This window comes from Argiope bruennichi, chromosome 3 (genome assembly GCF_947563725.1).
Source record: "Argiope bruennichi chromosome 3, qqArgBrue1.1, whole genome shotgun sequence".
In the NCBI taxonomy this organism is placed as follows: domain Eukaryota; kingdom Metazoa; phylum Arthropoda; class Arachnida; order Araneae; family Araneidae; genus Argiope; species Argiope bruennichi.
This window is the reverse complement of record NC_079153.1, coordinates 138,395,257-138,413,054: the sequence shown is the minus strand read 5'-3', so window position 1 is coordinate 138,413,054 and position 17,798 is coordinate 138,395,257. Positions and strand designations below refer to the sequence as shown.

The 17,798-nt window shown below is 29.9% G+C and overlaps 1 protein-coding gene across 8 annotated transcripts in view; it reads left to right on the top strand.

Moving 5' to 3' along the window:
- The window catches only part of LOC129962733 (transient receptor potential cation channel subfamily A member 1 homolog), an 82,085-nt gene extending 67,018 nt beyond the window's left edge, over window positions 1-15,067 (top strand). For all 8 annotated transcript variants that reach the window (XM_056076697.1, XM_056076701.1, XM_056076695.1 and 5 more), the window contains 5 exons: window positions 839-970; window positions 7,021-7,221; window positions 8,104-8,349; window positions 10,234-10,392; window positions 13,413-15,067. In XM_056076697.1, the coding sequence (XP_055932672.1) occupies window positions 839-970; window positions 7,021-7,221; window positions 8,104-8,349; window positions 10,234-10,392; window positions 13,413-13,556 (882 nt within the window). In that variant the 3' untranslated portion in view covers window positions 13,557-15,067. The remainder of the gene's footprint in view (window positions 1-838; window positions 971-7,020; window positions 7,222-8,103; window positions 8,350-10,233; window positions 10,393-13,412) is intronic.
- The last annotated feature ends 2,731 nt before the right edge of the window (window positions 15,068-17,798 follow it).

Below are 17,798 nucleotides of genomic sequence, written 5' to 3'. Positions count from 1 at the left end.
TGAGCCTTTTTGGGGTTTTTTAGAGAACAAAGTCCGTGCTCGGTTTCCTTCTCCATGCACACTATCTGAACTCGAGACGGCTCTGCACGAGGAATGGGGGCGAATTCCGATGAACTTTTATCAAGACCTTTATTTGCCAATCCCACGTCGAATGCAAGTTGTCATTCAAGTCAAAGGTGGCCGAACCCCTTACTAATAAAATTTTTTTTCATTTTTTCGCAGGTGTTCCTATTATTTTATCCTATACCTGTAGCATAGCTCTAAAACTTGACTTGAGTGCCTTTAATTTTTGAAACAACAACAAAAAAATCGGATTTAAATCGGTCTGTCGAAGCATTCTTGCTGTAGATTTAATAAGATAAAATAAGCTACCGAGCTTCATAATACAACAGAAAATAATATCAATAAGCCGATAATAACAATAATAATAATAAATGCATGCAATTGAAAATACAAAAAACTTAATAAATGTACACATTTTAAATGATATTTAAAAAAACAATGGTGATACGAAAATTGCTGATTGCTGCTTTGGTTTAATATTTGTTCATTATTATATAGCATCGAAATAATAAGTTTCTCTTTTTTTGGCAATTATCGTCTAATACATATTGTTTTTAATATTTTATATGTCTAATAGCTGTCTTTACTATATTGTGAAGAACATACAATAAAGACTAATTGTTTTATAAAACAAAAATACAGCAATGTCACATTTAATATGCAATTGTAAATGATAACATTGTGTTACTACAGCTAACGTTTTATCAATTCGTAAATGTATGTTTTATTTCTTTTTGTTAAATTTCTCAATATATTCCGGCTTTACTTATTTCAGATTTATCAAATTCATCAAAATGGAAGGCGTTATATAAATTTGGAAAATGCTTTAGAGTGGGCTTGTTATGTAAGTGCCTTGATTTTTGTGGCTGATTTAACTGAATGTTCTTCACAGTCAGGGATTCGTCAGGTAAGTTGAAGCTTGAACTTTTTCGTTATAATTGTGACTATTAGTCATGTAAAAGGACGAAACTGTTTTTATAAAATACAAATGTATATTGTTTGAGTTTATAACGTGATAATGTAATAGTTTTATAATGATAATAATTTTGTATTTTTTCATTTATAAAAGAACATATTAAAAATCGCAAAAATGTATCTTCTATAATACTTTGTGGTGCAGCGAAAAAGCAAAAATAAACTCATGCGCAACTTTAAACAATTTGTTATTGAATTTAGAAGTTGTGTGAAAACTCAACTCTGCTGTGTTGGTTTACGTGCGTTCGAGAGATTGGAAATACGCATTAGCGTTACCCCTCTTAATCTACGATAGTTATATTTAAATGTAAATATTAAATGTTTATGTCGTCTCACTTTGGATTTCCCCTCAGGGGCTCACCTTCTTTAGGTGAGTATGGGTGTCCCAATCCTGAGGTTCCCAGGGATCTTTCCTCCCTTTCGTTTCACTCTCCCCTCCGCCTTCTGCTGTCTGCTTGGTCCTTCTTTCCCTCCAGAGTAGTCGAGTGAGCTCTCCATGAGAAGCAGTCACCGCTCTATTTGCTTCCTGTCTCTCATGGACAGTAAATACCCCCACTTATTTGTCGTGCTTGGCGACCCATTAGACGGGCGGTGCACTGTGGTCCCCGGTGTATCAATCGGCTGGTCACCACCCGAGTGGTTGGTTTGCTAGGGATCAAGTGAAGAGGTTACTCCTTGAGCTTGGCGTTAAGGGTGGTCACTTTCCCCGGTGGTAACTCTGAGCGTATAAGTACCGGCCAGCACTAGGGTAATCGCCGAGGCTGGAAATGGGCAGAGCCGGTGGCTGCCTTCCTTTATTGGGCTTCGTGGTGGGAGGCGCCATCGAGCCTGAAATTCCATCAGTGGTGTATGGACAAACGCAAACCTGCTTCCTTAAGTGGGCAACAAAATGTTTCTACATTTTCAACAGTACCTAATTTTCCAACCTTTTTCGTTATCAAAAGATCATCTGCTACTAATGATACATTTCATTCTGTCTCCCCGTTTCTTGTTGACAGAGGTATAACTGGCAATATTGGTGAAGTTAAGTACTAAAAAACTTAGATCTGTCGATTTTCTGGTCGAAGTACAATCGCGTAAGCAATCTGTACAAATTATGAAATTAAAATCATTGGAAAATATACCAGTCGTTGTTTCTCCACATTCTTCACTAAACTCCTCCAAAGGTGTTATTTCCTGCGGGGAGTTGTTCAATGTACCGATGTGTTAGCCATGTACGGCGTATCTCTAAACGGAGGGATAACCAGTTCCTAAATACCAAGCATCTGATTTTTAGTTTTAGTTTTAGTTTTTCCAAATTACCCGAGTACATTAAGGCAGGGTACAGGCGCCTGTTGGTTCAACCATATATTCCGAACCCACTTCGTTGTTTTAAGTGCCAACGGTTCGGACATTCAAGAACTTCTTGCCGCGGCACACTGACTTGCGCCCGCTGTGCGGAAGTAGCTCACAATAGTACGGAATGCACATCTCGGAAAAAATGCTTTAATTGCAAAGGTGTACATACTTCCTTTTCTCGGAACTGTCCTGCATAGCTACTAGAAAAAGAAATAATTCGCACAAAAATTAAAAAACAAATTTCTTATTCTGGAGCTCGTAAAATTGTTAAATCTCAAACTCCTGTATCTGGTAATAGCTATTCTTCTATGATCAAAAAACCATCTGCAACTGATCTGACTGAAAACAATGGAAACAGCATACTTACTGATAATACTCCCAAGTCCGCTATTGTAATGTCACTGTCAGGCGCTCTCATTGGTAATATTATTCCTCAGCCAACTGGTCATGAACGTGAAACTACTAATGTCCCATCCAGTGAAATACCGCAGCACCTGCATAAATTAAAAACTGTTACATATAAGAAAAAATATAAGAAAGATCACAAGCAAAATTCTGAAAATATATCGAATTCTAAATTTTGGAAGACTTCACTGCGACAAGTCTTCCAATCTATGCCAGTCTCTAATTTTAGCTCTTCGCAGACCATTAATTCCAAATCAGCTGATAAAATGGATGAAACCAACTCTGAGCTTGAAACCATGTCCACAGATAAGCCCAACCAAAATACTGATACCGAAATAGAATCGGATAATGCTATAGAATACAACCGTCACGAAACAATTGATGAAACACCACCTGCTCCAGAACCTTTTACCGATTCCATCACAGGTGATAAAACTGTTTTTAGACAAAAGTCCCCAAAAATATACGGTTCAATGGATTGATCTTAAAAACTTTCAAAGTGAATCTTTAAGTACCCCTATTCATAACAAATACATGGAAAAACATCGAATAAAAAGATTACAATGATTTTTTTCACTTGATTTTGTAATATATTGTATCTGTTTTAATGTTATGAGAGTTGCATTTTCACGTTTTAAATTTCATTGATATTTTAATCTTTTAACATTTTTGGAAAATTTTCCTTTCTTTGATGTAATTTGCATTTTTAAGAATACTGATATTATTCATTATTTGTCTTTCATTTTTATCACTAGAATTTGTAATTTTAAATTGTATGACTGAATTGTACTTGACATATTTTTTAATACCATATGTCTGGTGCAGTATAGCCATATTTGGCTTGCTCCATTAAATCTCAAAATACCTACCTACCTGACTTTGGATTGAATTATTTTAACAAGAACACACCTAATGTATGACAGCACGACTTCTTCTGTTTCGCTTTAGTCATCACATACTGGGAAGCTACCACTACCACCACAACTTCGATTGTGCAGTGGTGATTAGCATCGCATACTGTTACAGATATGTAATGTTGCTTCCCAGCATGGTTAGTTCAATCACTGGAAAGACCGTTTTACGGTTAGCTCTCTTGAATGCTAATCGGATGCCGAATCAGTCATTTCAAAGCTTGGCGACAAAATAGATAATACTGGAATCTTCCAGAATTTTGGCGGTAAAGCCAATGGAAACCGAGATATGCCTGACTGTTCCAGAACCTTCTCTGCTGGGCTCCGTGAACTATAAAAGGCCGGCAGTCTCAAGCCGAAGATAGTCATGTATTGAATCGTGGAAAGAGTGGCCGAAAAGTTTAGAGTTGCATAGTGGCGGAAAGAGTCCACAGCGAATTATTTGGATTAGTCCAGCTAGGCGCAGGTATTGAGTGGAGCTCAGGCAATTGCTGAATTGAGCTGTGTGCCGAGTCCTGGTGTTTATTGTAGAAGCAGCATCGAGTCGTGTTTATTGTAGAAGCAGCATCGAGTCTTGTGTGGAGTAGCCAGTCGTGTAGTAGTGACTCGACAGTTGAATATAGCTAAAGCAAAGAGACAGTGGAGAATTGCAATCGTTTGGAGAGACCGTAGAGAGTAGCTACGAATATTCCCTCGTGCTGAATTTTGTCTGGCCCCTTTGTGTGCTGTTGTTGTTATTACTACCGATTGCTACTTGTGAGCTACTGTTAATTGTAGTGTGCTGCCTGTGTTCGTCTCGGCTGTATATTTTTTGTTTGCGTATTCGTTTCTTCGTGTTTAATAAAAGTCGTCGCTCGTTACTAAAGGCCTGTTTCTTCATCGACCAACAAATCGGTAAGAACTCCAAATCCATAAAAATATTTTCTACTAATAATGCAGAAACATACTTTTAATACTAGCCTTCTGCAAAGTGTGCATGTTTAAAGACTGTTGAGCCTAATCAGAAGCAATAGAAGTTTTTAACATAATACAAATTTGGTGCTGGCTCGTCTTTTCAAATCGAAATTCGTTCGCTTGCCTTTAATAAAAACCAGCAAATCATAATTTGTGAATTGGAGCAGCTCAAATATTTATCACATCGATCAAAAATTTTTGTAATATTTAGACTTGTTGTTGAAAAACTGTACGAAAATAGAACGTATCTGCCTGCATAATTTTTCCAAACTTTTTTTTATGAATGAAAGAGACTTCTGATCGATTTGCTAAATGTGTAAATCAAGACTTCTAATATATATATAAAGAATTTTTTTTTTTTTTTTTTTTTTTGACATTAAGAATATTTTTACATTTTTTTATTTGAAATTGGAGTGAAAGTATACAAAATTACCTATATCAAGGATACCATTACCAAGGATATAAAATTACCCATATCACTAATATGCATTATATTATGCTAGGGAGTATAATTTTTACACAAATATTTTAAATGAATGTTCGAAATTAATGTAAACAGCATTTTGTTTTATTCATAGACATATATATATATGTTACCCTTTCATGTGCCCTCTCTGAATTGGCGATGCATCATTACTGCCAAGAAATATGAATTATGAAAATTTAGGTTCAAAAGGAAAAATTAATGTAAGCATATTTCCAAGAAAGCAATTATCTAAATACTTGAAAAGGTATTGCATCGTTATGAATTTAATTTTCAGTTCAATTAAAAATAAATATAGGGTGCGACTTTAGTCTTATTTACACTTGAAAATAATAAAGCCTGACATATTGAAATTGACATTTTAGTACAAACTCATTTGTAGTATTAATCAATAATAAATATTTGTCATTATATATTATTACTCACTATTTATTTATTCATATATGAAACTTGTGTATTTAATGTATTGTGAAAATTTCATTTACAAATATAATTAAGGAATATAAGTTTAATATATTTTCTTCCTTGATTAGAAGCACTTCATTTAGGAAACACTGACTATTAATGAGAAAGTACTTTTACAATTTACATATATTTTATATTTTTATCTATGTGATACAAAATTTTAAAGAATTTGTTAATGTAAAAAAATTTTGTTTACTCAGTCCATGATCTGTTTATTGGTTTATGAGTTGTAAAGATTCATAGAAAGTTTTAAAATTGATCTAAGATTAAGTTTTGTAGTTCACCATCTGCAATATGGGGTATCACTTATTAGTTCCACTCATTAATTCAAATTGTCAAGTGGATTTATGAATATATGTTTCATTATATTTTATGTGTACGATTTATATAATTTTCCTTTAATTTCTAATAATATTTTGAAGCTTGATTAGTTAGTTAAATGAAGCATTAAATTAACTGCAGCTGTAAAAGTATTCAATAAAGTGAAACTTTTGTACTTCATTTTGCCATTCGATAATCTATACTTATATAAAGCTCAGTGTGTGTGTTGGCGCTCTACAGGAAAGACTGTTTGATCTACAGCTATCAAATTTGGTACATGTATACCTTGGAAGACGAGAATGTGCACCTGGGGTCCCTTTTTTTGAATTTTTAATTAGAATTTTAATTATTAATTAAAAACTAACTTTCCCGCCAAAAAATCTTTTCATCCCCCCCCCCCCGCCAAATGAGTAAGGCTTCAGTTTTTTTTCCAACACTAATGAGGTTCGGGTTAAAATTTTTCGGCCGATTAATTCAAACGATGGGATGAATTTGAGAAAATTTTGTTGACAAATTCTTGAGATATTACATAAATTATGAAAGATATTCTTTAGTGCCCATAAAGTTTAAACGCTCAGTGACTCTGCTTTCAGTAATCATATTATGAAAAAAAATGCTTTGTTTCTGTAAAAATTATTATTATTATATTAATTGTAGAGTAATCCTTTCCACTTATAAATTCTATGGGAGCTAACAGAAAATTAGAGAGATACATGTTAGAGATATTATGTTATGACTGAAAGCCTTTATAATATTATGAGTAAATTATATGAATATCAAAATTTGTAGTTTTAAAATATTTTGATGAAGAAGCTATTAAAGTAGGAAATGCATAAAAAATTTAATTATTAAAATTTTAACGAACATTAAGATTGGCGAACCAGCTGGTCGCCAAAGGCGACTAGTAAAAATAAGACTGATTTCTGTGCAATGTACATTAACATATTATATATATGTAGAGAGAGTGAAGTGTTAGAAGTATTACTTCGTGATGTATCAGTTATATATTCAAGATTAAAGAATATATAATGCAACTTGCTTTATCAAAAATTGTAGTCTTTTGCATTCAAGTATGATTTGTCTTTTTTTAAATTTTTAATATAGGTTTGGCAATGGGAGCTGGGATCATTGTCCATTTTTTCTGCTTGGATGGTCTTATTAATGTTCATCAGTAAATTTCCATTTCTAGGCATCTACGTAATCATGTTCTTCCAAATATTGAGTACATTTGTGAACTTTTCCTTTGTGTTTTTCTTGTTTGTAGTTGCTTTTGCTCTGGGGTTCTTTTCTCTTCTCCAAAATCAGGTAAATCTGATTTTAATATTTCTAGCTAACTTAATATAATTTATTATTAACAAAGAAATTATTAGCAGCAACAATTATTGGTCAGTGATAACTAAATATTGTTACTCTACTTAATGGTATTAATTGTGGTGTAAAAATATTGAGAAAAAAATTCTGAAAAGCATGTTAAATAACAAAATTTCTTGGTCAAATCCTTTTCTTTTAAATTTCTTTATTTTTAAGCATTCATTTTTACTTATTTTAAAGATATTGTTTTTGTAAAGCAATCAGACTGTACAACAATCACCAGCATGTTTATACTGCAGTAATCAGTTTATGACAAAATCTGATTTATAATTTCTCCTAAGAATGGGTACCACAAATTTAATTAAAAAAAAATCAAATTATTCAAGTCCTAACTTTTTATAAATTCTTATCATCTTTTAAATTAAATTTTAATACATTTTTTGCTTGCATGTATACATGCTGAAAATGTATATTATAAAAAAAACTTGAATAATATCTTTTTACGAGAAAGTAATGATACAAGAAATTTTTTCATATAAAAAGTACTCTATGAATAATTTATTCTTATATAATTTGCTTTAAAAATATTCTTAACTGAGCAATATTTATAAATAGAAAGACATGAAAAAAGTACATTAAAAATTTACTATCTAAGTGCCTGCGCAGATTTATCTTTTGAACTTTTTAGTTGGAATTTTTAAATATTGTTTTAAATATATTAATTGATGATCGAATAATATAGAAGATTTTATTTTAAGGGTATTGTTATGAGATTGAGAATAATTGAATAGATTATGCTCTTTTATTCTTCCTTACAAAATTAGTTACATGCTAAAGAAAACTGCATATTTTTTATTTTTTTTCCTCCACTGCCAGAATCCATTTGAAAGTCCTGGAGAAGCCATTATCAAAACAGGTGTCATGATGATTGGAGAGATAGAATTTGATGCAATATTCAATGATCCAGAAAACAAAGTATATTTTACTGGACCAGCATATACTTTATTTATACTTTTCTTGCTAATCATGGCTGTGATTATTATGAATCTGTTGGTTGGCTTAGCTGTGGACGATATTAAAGGTGTCCAAGAAAAAGCAGAACTAAAACGCTTGGCTATGAAAGTAAGAAAAAGGATCAATTACTTATTATATTTAGATTAGATTTTAACTAGCTTTAGACTAGATTTGCTAATTATTAGATATATAGTTGTATTGTAATCTCTGAGTCTGCTTGCTTCCTCATATATAACATACAATATAGAGAAAGTATTGTAATTGTAGTTTTGTCGAATATCCACATTTCTGGAATTATGACTTTTTATGAACGCCGTTATTGTAATAATGGGGGATATGTGGTTCTGTCTCCAAATTAGGATACTTTGAATGAAATCCATGTCTGTCTATAAATGCACAAATGAATGTGATAATTACAAAACTACAATGAATTTGTAATAATTGTAATATGTAAAATGTAGATTTGTATAAAATTCTAAGTGAAATATGTTAATAGGTTGATTGTCTTTCGTTTTGTGTGTTTTCATGTATATAAACGTGATTATTTAAAAGCTTAATGTTTTAGATTGATGAAAATTAGTATGTCACTAAAATTGTGTTTTTCTGAAAGATTTTGGTTTCAAAGGATAGAAGAAAAAGTTTGTCCAAAATGCTTACCCTATTTTCTTTACTATTTTACGAAGAACTAACTGTTCATGTGCAGAAAAAATTGCAAAAACTCATTCATGGTGTTTATAGCCTTAGTCAAAGTTCAAAACTTTTATATGGGGGCGAGAAGGGAATGATGTTTATTAGGAAGTATGCAAGACAGTTTTAGGAATACCATTCCCCTTGGTTTAATATAAATTTTTCCCAAAAATAGGATACTGTATTAGAATTTGAAATAAGATACATTATTCGAATTTCGATACTAATAAAATGAAAATAACTCTTAAGTACTTTTGAACACATGACTGCATTTTTTAAATATTTTCTAAATTAAAGTATTAAAATTAGCAAAAATCAAAATCGGAGAGACAAATTAATGTAATTGGAAGTAATAAATTGAAAAAGAAATTACTCTTTTATTTATTTTTTGTAATTGAATCTCAAATGAAACACATAAATAAAAATGTTATTTTATGAATCTTGGAAATATAGAAGAAAAAAAAATTGCTTTGATTTAATGTCTTGAAGGGAATTTTTCTAGGATTATACTAAGCGACTGTGGTCATATTAAGTATTTGTTTACTACTCTAATAAATTATAAGAAATTTGCTATACAGTATAATCACTTTTTTTGCTCATGATTATTATGATTAAAAAAGAATACCCCAAAATGTTACTCTGCCCTATCAGAGTGCAATTGAATAAATCTGAATGACCATAACACCGCAGCAGCATTGACGGGGAACTATATTTGATTTCTAAGGATCATGACTGGTCACAGTACAATCCCTCCTGTCAGAGGATTATCTTGTCATTGGTAGAGGGTAGCCAACCCCATATCATTTCTGTATCCACCAGAGCAGTGAGAATCAACCACTATATCGGAAGCTTCTCATCACAGTTTTTGAGGCACTCTCTGGGGGAGCAGAAAAAGCATAAGCAGAGTTTTACAAAATGCATTGAAATGTCTCGTTTCATAAAGGTGATTCTTAAAATATAAAATAAACAATTACGATTTAGAAAAAAATGTTCGAAAAAAAATCTTTGAAACTTAATATAAATTTTGTTGTTATTGCACCTTATCAGGTTTTCAACATAGTAACTTTGAATAAATGCAGTTTTGTAAAACTATATTAACACTAAACCTACTGCAAATGATCATATGTCCATTTACCAGTTGCACTTTCAATGTCTTTATGATAGTCTAAGAAACTGTGAACATGAAATTATGCATTAAACACAAATATTATTCCAGTTCAGTCAATGTAGCCCTTGGTGGTATTATGAATGTTTTTATTTACAAGACTTTTAAAATCTTATAATTCCTTTTTAATTTAATTCCAGGTAGAATTGGTGCTAACTGTAGAAAGAATTCTTCCAGTTGTTGTTTTGAGGAAATGTATATTTAAGTACAGGCATTATTTTCCTAATGCTTGGAAAAGCTATCCATGGTATATGAAACTCTTTAAAGTGAAACAGATCTTTTCTGCTAAATATAATAAGGTAACAGTCAATTTTTTATGATGGCCACGTCATATTTATATTTGTGTTAAAAGTTTGAATGTTGTATTTTGTGTTGTAAACAAAATTGAATACCTTGGGTGATTAAATATATAAGTATAAGATGAGGAATAAAGATCTTGGCCGAAATGGTACTTTCAAGTACATTAGGCTCATGCCAGCGATTCCCAAATAGAACCATTTCTGCATATACATGCACAGAAGCGCACACACTCGCATATCACGTTAAAGGATTTTTGCATAAGGTCCTGTTCCCACGTCCGATTTTAATTGACTGTCATAAGTTACAAGATATCGATGGAGTGATTAATGGCTTCTTGCATTGATGGCATTTGAGAATTGCATACAAAATATCTCTTTATATTTGAAAGCTGTAACTAGGGTATGGTTCTCTTCCAATTCCATGTGGGAGTTGTTGAGTAAATTGACCCCTAAGTACTTTTTCCAGCATCATGGGAAGTCTAAGTGCAGTATCCAAGTGCTTTTTAATATTCTTCACACTTCTGTTATATTTTATTGCTAATATTTTGCTTTGTTAAAATTAAATGTGCCTCCATCCCTACGCCAGTTTTTTTAAAACTCTAATTTGGTTTATGTACCAAATGAGGTGATATTCTCTGACTTAGGCTTGAGAAAGAAACTAAATCAATACACAGAAGTTATCACATAATATTCACACCAAGGATTATATCATAGATTCAGTAACATTACTAAATTCACGCTAAAAGTTAATATTTCAAACTATTGTGTGCCAGCATCATGCAAGGCATTCTCTGGATTACGCCTATATTATAGAGTATGCGGTAAAGTTTTGGGGAGACTACTCTCTCTGGTTAACAAATTTAGCCTTAACTTGTCATAAAATCTTTCTTTAAACTTTTATTGTATTTCAATATTTGTAATCAAGATTCGAAGTACTTATAACATTACAAATATTATAACAAAGTTAAAATGACCATATATCAAATTATTTGTTGAAAACTACATATTGCAAATGCCATATTCAAGAGTAAAAATATGTTTAATATTAATACTCGACAGAATGCCAATATAAAATCTCTATTTTCTATGGCTTTACTTTGAACTAAAATAAGAGAATTTATACTACTAAACAATTTTAAAATAGCCTAGCTTCACACACACACACACACACACACACAAAAAAAAAAAATAAAATGCATACTGTATCATAGAACATTCTAGAAAAAACATACAAAATAGACTTAATTTAGATGTGTTTGAAACATCAGTTTTATTTTAATACAATTAAGAACATTTTTTTAAATTTTTAACCTGAAGTGATGTATGTTTGATGACGAACTAATACAATTTTTATTGCTTTTAAAATACAAAAGAACAATTCACTATTATAGTTGTCATCATCAACATTTTCTAGGGTTGTGATTATTTTGGCAATTTTTTTTTAATTCTACCCATAACGAACTAATTAGCAGAAACATAATTTCCTGTCTTGAAAATCTTTAAAACTATTGTAGATCTTCAACGTCGGTAGATAGATTCAATAGTGTAGTGACACTATTGTATGTCGAACAATAGTTAAATAGCAATGAAGCATCAGAAATAACTAAATTTTTCAGTTATCAACAAATTTTTTTAACGTTTTTTTTTATTATTATTATTTATTTAATTTATGGTTAGTTTCAACTATAGTATATTTCATTTGAAATATTGTACATGAATTTTAAATTTTAATATTTTATGCAACTTTCAAGAAATGGAGTATTTCAAAATCCGAAATTTTTTATTGATTATATTTAATAAATTATTGTAATTTTTACAAATACATTAGAATTTCATACTATTTGTTAATTAAAATGGACGAATATTTTACATTTATACACTTGTATTTCAGTATTCTTGCATTTCCCAGGAAATCACATTATATTCAAATAGTTCTCTGAGTCTTTTTTAAATGTATTAATTTATCATGATTGATTCCATTGAAATAATCTAAATCCATGTTTTTTTAGCATAATTTTATTTAATCTTTTGTTTACTTTAAAGTAATACTGTATCGAACTCAAATGTATGATACTTTCAGGTAGCCCCCAAAAACTGCCCCCCCCCCTGGATTTCCTTTAAGGTTAATCTATTCCTGACAAAAATAAAAAGTCCATTGACCATAATACCGGAGTTTCTATTAATAAGTTCAATTAACATTATAAATACATCATGAATTTTGTAGAACATTTGATCCTGCCACTACTTGAGATTGTTCTCAACCTTCCTAGTTGAAATAGTGATTGGAAGATGTTCATTTGTCTCTATAATATGGCCCTTTTTTTAATTTAATGTTTTAATTAATGTTAATTTATTTAATGTTAATGTTTTTAATTTAATTTTTTTTAAAAAAAACTTTAAGCAATATATGAATTTTTATGCTTATATGAATTTCTTATTTCATGAAATAAGGCATTTGCGATCCCTTGATTATTTAAAAAAATTAGTTATTTATTGTAATTGTAGCAACATCGAATTTAGAAACGATATTATCTCAAAAAATTTTTGTTTTTTAATATTGGTTTCAATAATTGGGCTACACACCAAATGCCTTCATGATGCTCATGCTATTTGACTTCATTTAAGAACATCTATTTATCATATTTTACTGCAACTTTTCAAAATAGAATGGATATGAATTTTTCATAATCAAACAATTTCTTATTTGAAAGAGTATAAATAATAAAGAAATTAAAAAGGGCTGTTGAAAGCTTAAACTTTGCATCTATTTTCTCTTGATTAAAAAAAAAAGTCCTTTACAACAAACAATTTCAAAAATATACATTGTAGAGAGCATGTAGTAATTAGACAGAATATGCCATTACATGTGGATTCTTAAATACAGCATATGCTTTATACTCTGAACAACATATGCAATCATATTATTTAATATAAACACATGTATATTAGTAAATGTATTAGTTGTTATAAATATATGTAATAATTAATTTTGAACTTAAACTTTGTTTATCTTTTTAAAGTCTGCTCTAGAAGTGGTTGAAGAAAAGCAAGCCAAATTGAATAAGCAACTGAAAGAAATCCAAGAGAATATTTTTCAAATGCAAAAGGATATCAAACATATTCTTTCTAATATAAAAAAAGATGGATCAAAGGAAGTATCTTAGTATAGTGATTTCTAAACGTCCATATTTTAACATTTAACATGTGGTTTTAGAGAACTTTTTTATATATATATTATAGTGTTGTTTGCATTAAGAACACTGTGAAAGTCGTTAAAAACATTACAAAACTGTTTCTTTGATATAGTAGCTATTTTTGCATTTATAAACTGAAATTTATGTATTATTATTTAAACAGATTTATCTTCATGTTTCTTGGTTTAATTTGGTGCAGTGATTTTTTTAATTAATTTACTTGGTGGTGTCTTTGTAGTAAAATAATTGAAATGTTTCATTTCCTATATTTATTAATAGTATTAATTTGCAAGTAAATATTTGTATTATAAGATTGACTTGTTATTGCTTGATTCATAAGATTGCTTGAAATTCATAGAAAAATTGGATTTTACTGTTATGGATTTTAAGAAATAATTTTGAAACCTTGTAGCTGATTTTCATTGTAATGTGTGCAATATGTAAAAATTATTTCTCTAAGTATATGATGCTTGTTTACTTTACCATTGTTTTCTTTTTTCCTGTTTAAAAATAGTGTGGACTTGAAATTTTAAAATTCCTTAAAAAAAGAAGTAATTGTAATAGTAAAGTATTAAGAAGTAAAAGGAAAAAAAAAAAGTAATTTCTTTAAAAAGTTTTTTTTTCTTTTCTTTTTTAAAAATCCTTTTGTTTCTTTTACATTTTATAAATTAAAAAGAAAAATATTTTTCTCTTCCAAATTTTTAATTATCCTAGCACATTTTCCAACTATCTCGTTAAAAATTTAAGTGGTCTCCCTTTGTTATTTGACTACCTTGTAGTTTATTATATACTGGAACACATTCACAAAAATAGAATTGTTATGATTCTTAACATTTCCAAGACCTTTAAATTATCAAAAATTCTTTCTAATCAGCAAAAATGCTATGCAATTAGTAGAAGTGGTAATTTTATTTTGAATTGTGTGATGTTTTTGAATTACTTTTAATAGAATGTCTGCTCTTTGATCAATTAGTGGTTTCTTTTGATGTACAAATTTGTTTTGTCTAAGCAAACTATTTTTCGAAGTTGAATCATACTGTTAAACAAATCATCAATCTGATATTAGAAAATAGAGCTTATTTTTTTTAATTATGTACATGCATAACATTATTTTGAATTTTACATTCTTGTTTTACATGTATGAAAATTGGTTGTAACATGGAAGTAAGTACTTCGTGTATTGTTATTATAATGAAGGTTAAGTTTGTTGAGATTTTATAAAATAAATTTTTGGAATGAGAACTGGGAATGAGACTAGAGCCAATATCTGCACCGAGATGACGATAGATTTTTCATTCGACTCAGGTGCGAAGGACCTCCAGTTCCATACCGGATTCCAAGATTATTTAGTAAAAACTATTTTATAATGTATTTTAATTTTTTACAAATTATTGAATCTCTATACCTAGTCGATGATATTTTTGGATTCCTATTTATATCTTTGATTATCTTCAGAAATAAAAAAAGGTTCTTTTAATATATGTTTGTTCTCTTGTAATTTTAATTATTGCTTTTGTAATTTATTTATGACATGATTGTGTTATCATGTAGAATAATCCTAAAAAATTAATATAAAAAATTACTGTTAGTTTGCAGAAATATCACTTTGGAGGCAATAATTTCTAGAATTAATAATTTTTGATCATTTAATACATAAGTATACTGGATGTTAACATACCATGAAACAACTTGTGCATAACGAGAATTCTCTCTTTGAGTGTGTATAATTTGTCCTTCAGAACCACACTTCTATAATGCATACCTTTCGAGAAAAATGAAAAAGTGTGATGTCACTACTGGTGTTAAAAAAACTAATTTTATTGATTCTTACGAAAATATAAAACAAATGAGAAACAAAAGTTTTAAAAAAATGATAAAGGGACAAATATAGACCATTAGTAAAAAAGATGAAGGGTAGATGCTTATTCATTACGAAAAGAACACTCGCTTACCTTAAATTTACGGAATACCCTCCTTGCTGGATTGTACGTGAGAGATGAGTTGCTTACCAAAACTTTTGGTTTTCCTGTGTAAGTAAATTGGCATTTCTCTTTTCCCCCAATTACTTTAGATCGTGGTTTGAAAGTTGTTTGTTGGAGTGCTGTTTTCATTTTTGTCAATACTACAGTGTTGGATCCTATATAATTAATCCTTGCTCGGCGCGAATGCGCATGCCTCGAAATACACGGTGCTCATTTTGAGTAGTCTACTTATGTAAATGCTATGTTGTTATTAGTACCTCTGTTCCTGTTTATATTGAATTTTATTTTTTATATACAAGCTGTAATATCGTACTTTCTGTTTAGCATTTTTCACACAAAGTAGAGGCTTGGTTCTGTGAACTACATTTATGTAATCCAAACAATGATTCTCATTCTGCGTAGTTTGTCCAGCGATATTCGACCACATACTTACTCTGGTGTTTCTGTTATGTGTACCTTGCTTTTAGTGAATAGCATTAGTAATTTAGTGACAGTGATGTGATTCCGTCAGCATTATTGTGAAGCTATTTACTTTCAGAGAGAAACATTGAAAATAGAATTGAAACATTTAAACAAAATTGTCTTGCTGAAGTAATACGTGAACTCATGGCCCACGCTGGTTAAATATAACAATACATTTTCTCTATGTCTGCTAATAACAATGCCTTTTGGCGCTCTATGGGGCGATACAGTGTGATAATGTACACCTCGAAGTTATTTTTTAATTGTAGGAGTTCCTAATGAAGTAGAAGAATTTGTTTATATTGATGCTCTGTAAGTTTGAGCTTCCAAATTTATTAAAAATGTTCTTAAGAGGGTGAAAAATTACACTTCAAATTTTTGAATTTTAAATCATTAAAGATTAAACTCGGTATTGGCTTTTTTCCTGCATAACAATGGAAAATATGACACAATTTTTTTAACTTCAAATTATACTAATATTAAAACTGTCTTTTTAATTAGGATATTAATATATTAAATAATTTAATTAATTTTCTCAATACAGTCTGTATTAACTGAATAAATATGTAAAATAACAAAGAATCTTTATCATATCAACACAAGAAATTTTGAACAAAGAATTATGTGCGTTCTGAAAACATGCTTAACCTTGTATATTTTACCGATTTCATTTATTTGTGATGCGGTATAAATAGTAATTAATATTTAATGTTATTTGAAAAATACTTCATACATCCCTCTTCCCCCTCGCTCTTTTTTTTTTTTTTTTTTTTTTCTTTCAAAGTAAGTGAAGGAACACTGAAATTCGAAGTGATGATACAAAAGGTTTCATTTACCGTAACGCTACACGTAGAAGGTATGATTTATAAAAAGTAACAAATATTGCTTTTGAAAATGATAGAATTTATTGGTGTTAATTATGCTGTGTCTCTACAGAGGACATCATCTTTCGAAGTCGCCTCAAATCCGTTCGGAAGTTAATCCCTTTTTTGGATCGCACCAAAAGAGCATTCGCCGCAGCCAAATTAGGAATCGCAGCTTCGATCCATTCTGAGTAATACCTAAGATAAAAATATTCATTTGAAAATCTGATATATATAGAGAGAATAAAATCAATTTGTGGTTTTTTTCAAATACACTTCGCAAACTTAATTTTGGGATCCATTGCATGGTGACATCATTTCATAAGACAACATCATCTGCAGATGACACCAGAATTAGATTGTATCTGATTCTGATGTCAAACGAAGAAAATTTTTCTAAAATTTATATCTGGCTTGCCTAAATTGTTCTACAGTCGAACCGACAATTTTTAATATTTCGTGTCAGGCCCCGATAGAGAAGAAACGTCTTTTATTTTTCTCGTATTCAATAATAAAAGTAAATGCATTGGTGACGTGGATTAAATTTTTATAAATGTATCGTAAAATAAAATTAGAGGATTTTTCATTGATAACGTTCAGAATATCAATCAAATGTAATGTCCATATTATAATATAACAATGTTTTTAAACTATCTTAAAATTTTTTAAAAAAACTAGTAAATGATACAAATTTAATTGTTGTGCAGTTTTTTCACTCTGAATTTTCGAAAAACATTTTTACGCAATATTTACAACAGTACTTTTCATTGTTAAAAGAAATTTAAATTATCCTCTTTGTTTCTATAAATTTGTAATCACATGTTTCTGCTTTATTTTAGAAAGTTAAAAAAAATGAAAATTCTATTTATTTTTCATTTACTGTGCCGATATCGTTATGAATTTTC